Source organism: Galeopterus variegatus, unplaced genomic scaffold, assembly GCF_000696425.1.
Source record: "Galeopterus variegatus unplaced genomic scaffold, G_variegatus-3.0.2 Scaffold11253, whole genome shotgun sequence".
Lineage (NCBI taxonomy): Eukaryota > Metazoa > Chordata > Mammalia > Dermoptera > Cynocephalidae > Galeopterus > Galeopterus variegatus.
The window spans coordinates 17,469-20,425 of NW_007737364.1; the positions used below are offsets into that span (position 1 = coordinate 17,469).

At 60.4% G+C, this 2,957-nt stretch overlaps 1 protein-coding gene across 1 annotated transcript in view; it reads right to left on the bottom strand.

The window, feature by feature from the left end:
• LOC103610512 (homeobox protein EMX2-like) overlaps positions 1-2,957 on the bottom strand; it is a 20,408-nt gene that overhangs the window by 8,568 nt on the left and 8,883 nt on the right. The window contains exons 4-6 of the mRNA XM_008594665.1: positions 2,815-2,956; positions 618-714; positions 468-555 (exon numbers count right to left, since the gene is read on the bottom strand). Coding sequence (XP_008592887.1) covers positions 468-555; positions 618-714; positions 2,815-2,956 — 327 coding nt within the window. The remainder of the gene's footprint in view (positions 1-467; positions 556-617; positions 715-2,814; position 2,957) is intronic.

Genomic DNA, 2,957 nt, shown 5'->3' on the forward strand with positions numbered 1-2,957 from the left:
GAGTCCACGGTGTAAGCCACCGCCCTCAATCTCTCAAAGTCACCCTTAACCCATGCCCTGAACTCTCCAGCTTCAAGCCCCAAACACGTGGACACCCCATGGTGCTTTCCCTCTTCCCGGACCCCAGCCAGGTCCCCACATCTCACCAAAATTCCCACCAAAAGTGCAGGGGTGTCTTAGCCAGAAGCTAGGAGGAACGCCCAGCTGAACAGAGGGAGCAACTCAGCGCATCCCCGCAAAACTTGGGGTGAACCAGCTCCTACAGCCCCGTGCTGGAGCCCAACGAAGCCAGGCACCTTGAAACTTATAAATCGCTAGCCCAGGCGTGGAACCATACCCGGCCCTTTGCCGAAGGCCCTCTCAGAGCTCTGCACTCGTGGGTGTGCAGCGTGTCAGCTGTGTGGGTCCGAGGATTTGGGGTGGGGGTCCACGCCTGGATGGAGTCCTCACGCCTGGGCCACACTCACCTGAGTTTCCGTGAGGCTGAGGCTGTGCGCCAGCTGCTTCCTTTCAGCGCCCACCACGTAGTGATTCTTCTCAAAGGCGTGTTCCAGCCTTAGAAGCTGGGACGGNCAGCGCCCACCACGTAGTGATTCTTCTCAAAGGCGTGTTCCAGCCTTAGAAGCTGGGACGGCGAGAAGGCGGTTCGGATCCGCTTCGGCTTTCGGGCCAGCGCGTTGTGCAAAAGGAAACTCTCTGGGCTTGTGTCGTTCCCTGCGGGAGGGAAGCGCAAGAGAAGTCCCATTAGAGGGGTCCCTCTGGCCAGAGCCGCGCGCTTCTCTCGAGCCGGGCTGACCCGGCACAGCGCTCAAGGCCTTCGCATAGCCTCACCGCCCGACCTGCGGGGCCCGGTGGCCATCCAAGGGCGCGCCAAGGGAACGACTGCCCAGCTGCCCGGCCCGGACCGCCAGGGTTTCACCTGTGCGGTACCCAAGCGACAGCTGCCGCAGCGGGGCCAGTCCCCAGGCTCCTGACCTCGCAGGCTCCACAGGCGCGCTGGCGCCGCGGGCCTCTCCACCTCCGCTCCGGGCGCCCGGAGCAGGGGAGGGAGCGGCAGAGCCCGGTCCGGGGATTGGCGCCCAAGACCCAAAGGATCGGCTTTCTCTTCTCCTAACCTCTCGGGGAACTTTGACCCCAGGGTGGAGAAGCGGCAGGCCGCTATCCAGAGTTTCTCGGGGACTTATTTCAAACTTATTTGTCTTGTTACTACTCCGGGAAAGTACAGAGAGCGGGCGAGTCGCTGCAGCCCGAACGGGACAGAAACCTCGCCGGCGGGTGTGCCTGGCTTCTGCCGCTGCTGCCTCCCGAGGACCCGGCCCGGGGCTCCCGGCTCCAGAGAACTAGAAGACAGACGCGAGCAAACGGATCGAAACCGGGGGTACTGAGCTGCGGGCACCCGCTGGGACGGTCTGCAGCCCCGGAAGATCCGGCTGCTCCGGGTCTGGTCGGGGGACCAAGAGCGTGGCTAGCAGAGAACGAGAAAGTTGAGCCCTAAACTTGGCGAGCAAAGCCGGAGAGTTGTGGATTCACTCACTAGTGTAGAAAATCGATTCACCAAAAACCCAAACAAAGAAATACAAACCGACAATCCAGAAGGGAATGGAGGCAAATCCAGTCCAGGACTACGGGCGAACGGTTTTTTGGTTTGGTTTGTTATTTTTTAATATATATATATTAGGGGGAGGAGGGGGGTGACATCTACACGATTCGAGGCTCTGGCGGGAACGCAAAGGGTTAATGACTAGATAAGCCACTGAGTATTGATCGGCTGCCGCTGGAGGTAGGTCTTGTACCGACTCCGATCGGTAAACTAATTACTCGCCCTTTTTTCTAAAGTTTTTACTTTCCTCCCACCCCCCACCCAGAGCTGCCTCTGGGTGATAAGTTTCTTTTTTCTTGGCTTATCTGGAATTTTCCCTTTGATGTTAAAAAACAAACAAATTTTAAAAAGAAAGAAAGAAAAGAAAAGAAAAGAAAAGAAAAGAAAAGAAAAGAAAAGAAAAGGAAAGGAAAGGAAAGGAAAGGAAGGGAAAAACAACAAATAAAAACACCCAAATAGATCTTCCCCTCCCAGGCCGTCTCCCGACCCGGTTCATTTCTCTAAAAGGAAAGAAAAACAAAAACCAGACCGAACCTGCCTTCCCGCCACGGCCGCTCGGCGCCCCAGTTAAGCAGGTCGCGGCGAGAGCTGCGAGCCCCGGAGGTTTCTACCCGCGCGGGTTCCCGCCCCTCCCAGGGCTTCCAAAAAAACAGGAAAAAATAAACCCTCATACTTTGCTCCGGGGGCGCGAGGGTCTTTTGGCCTCCGGAAGAGGGTCGAAGACCAAGAAGTCGCGGGCCTAGGCTGCAGGGGCGTGGAGCGGGTGGCGAACAGGCTCGAACACAGTCGAAGACGAACCTGGCGGCCGGGCACCGTTCGCGCACCTCTGCACCAGGGCGGCCGTGGACATCACCGAGGGGACCGGGAGCCTGGGGACCACGCCGGCTCTGACAGCCCTGGCGGCGGGCATGCAGAGCGGGCTGTCCCAGCCGGCACCGACCCGGTCGCACTCGGGGACAACTTCTCTGTCCGCGTCCCTTTCTAAAAGGTCAAGCGGCCGGCGGGGCCAGCTCCCCAAACTGGCCGTAGCTTCGGAGAATGGGAATCAACGCCGCGCCGGCCCCTCGCCGCCCACTTTCCGAACAGGGCGCGCGGGCCCCGAAAGCCGGAGGAACCTCCGCCGGGGCCTTGCCAGGCGCCCACCCCGAGCAGGCCGGGGACAGCGAAGGATGCGGCGGGAGCCGCGCGCTGCAGTCCCGCGACGTGGCACGTACCTTGGAAGCGATGACCCAGATATCGGTAGCGGTGGATGAGCCAGGGGTAGAAGGTGGACGGGTCCCGCTGCTGCGAGGCGAAGAGGGGGTGTGGCGAATGCGAGGAGGGCAGGGGGTGGGCGGCCAGGGCGTGCGGCGGCGGC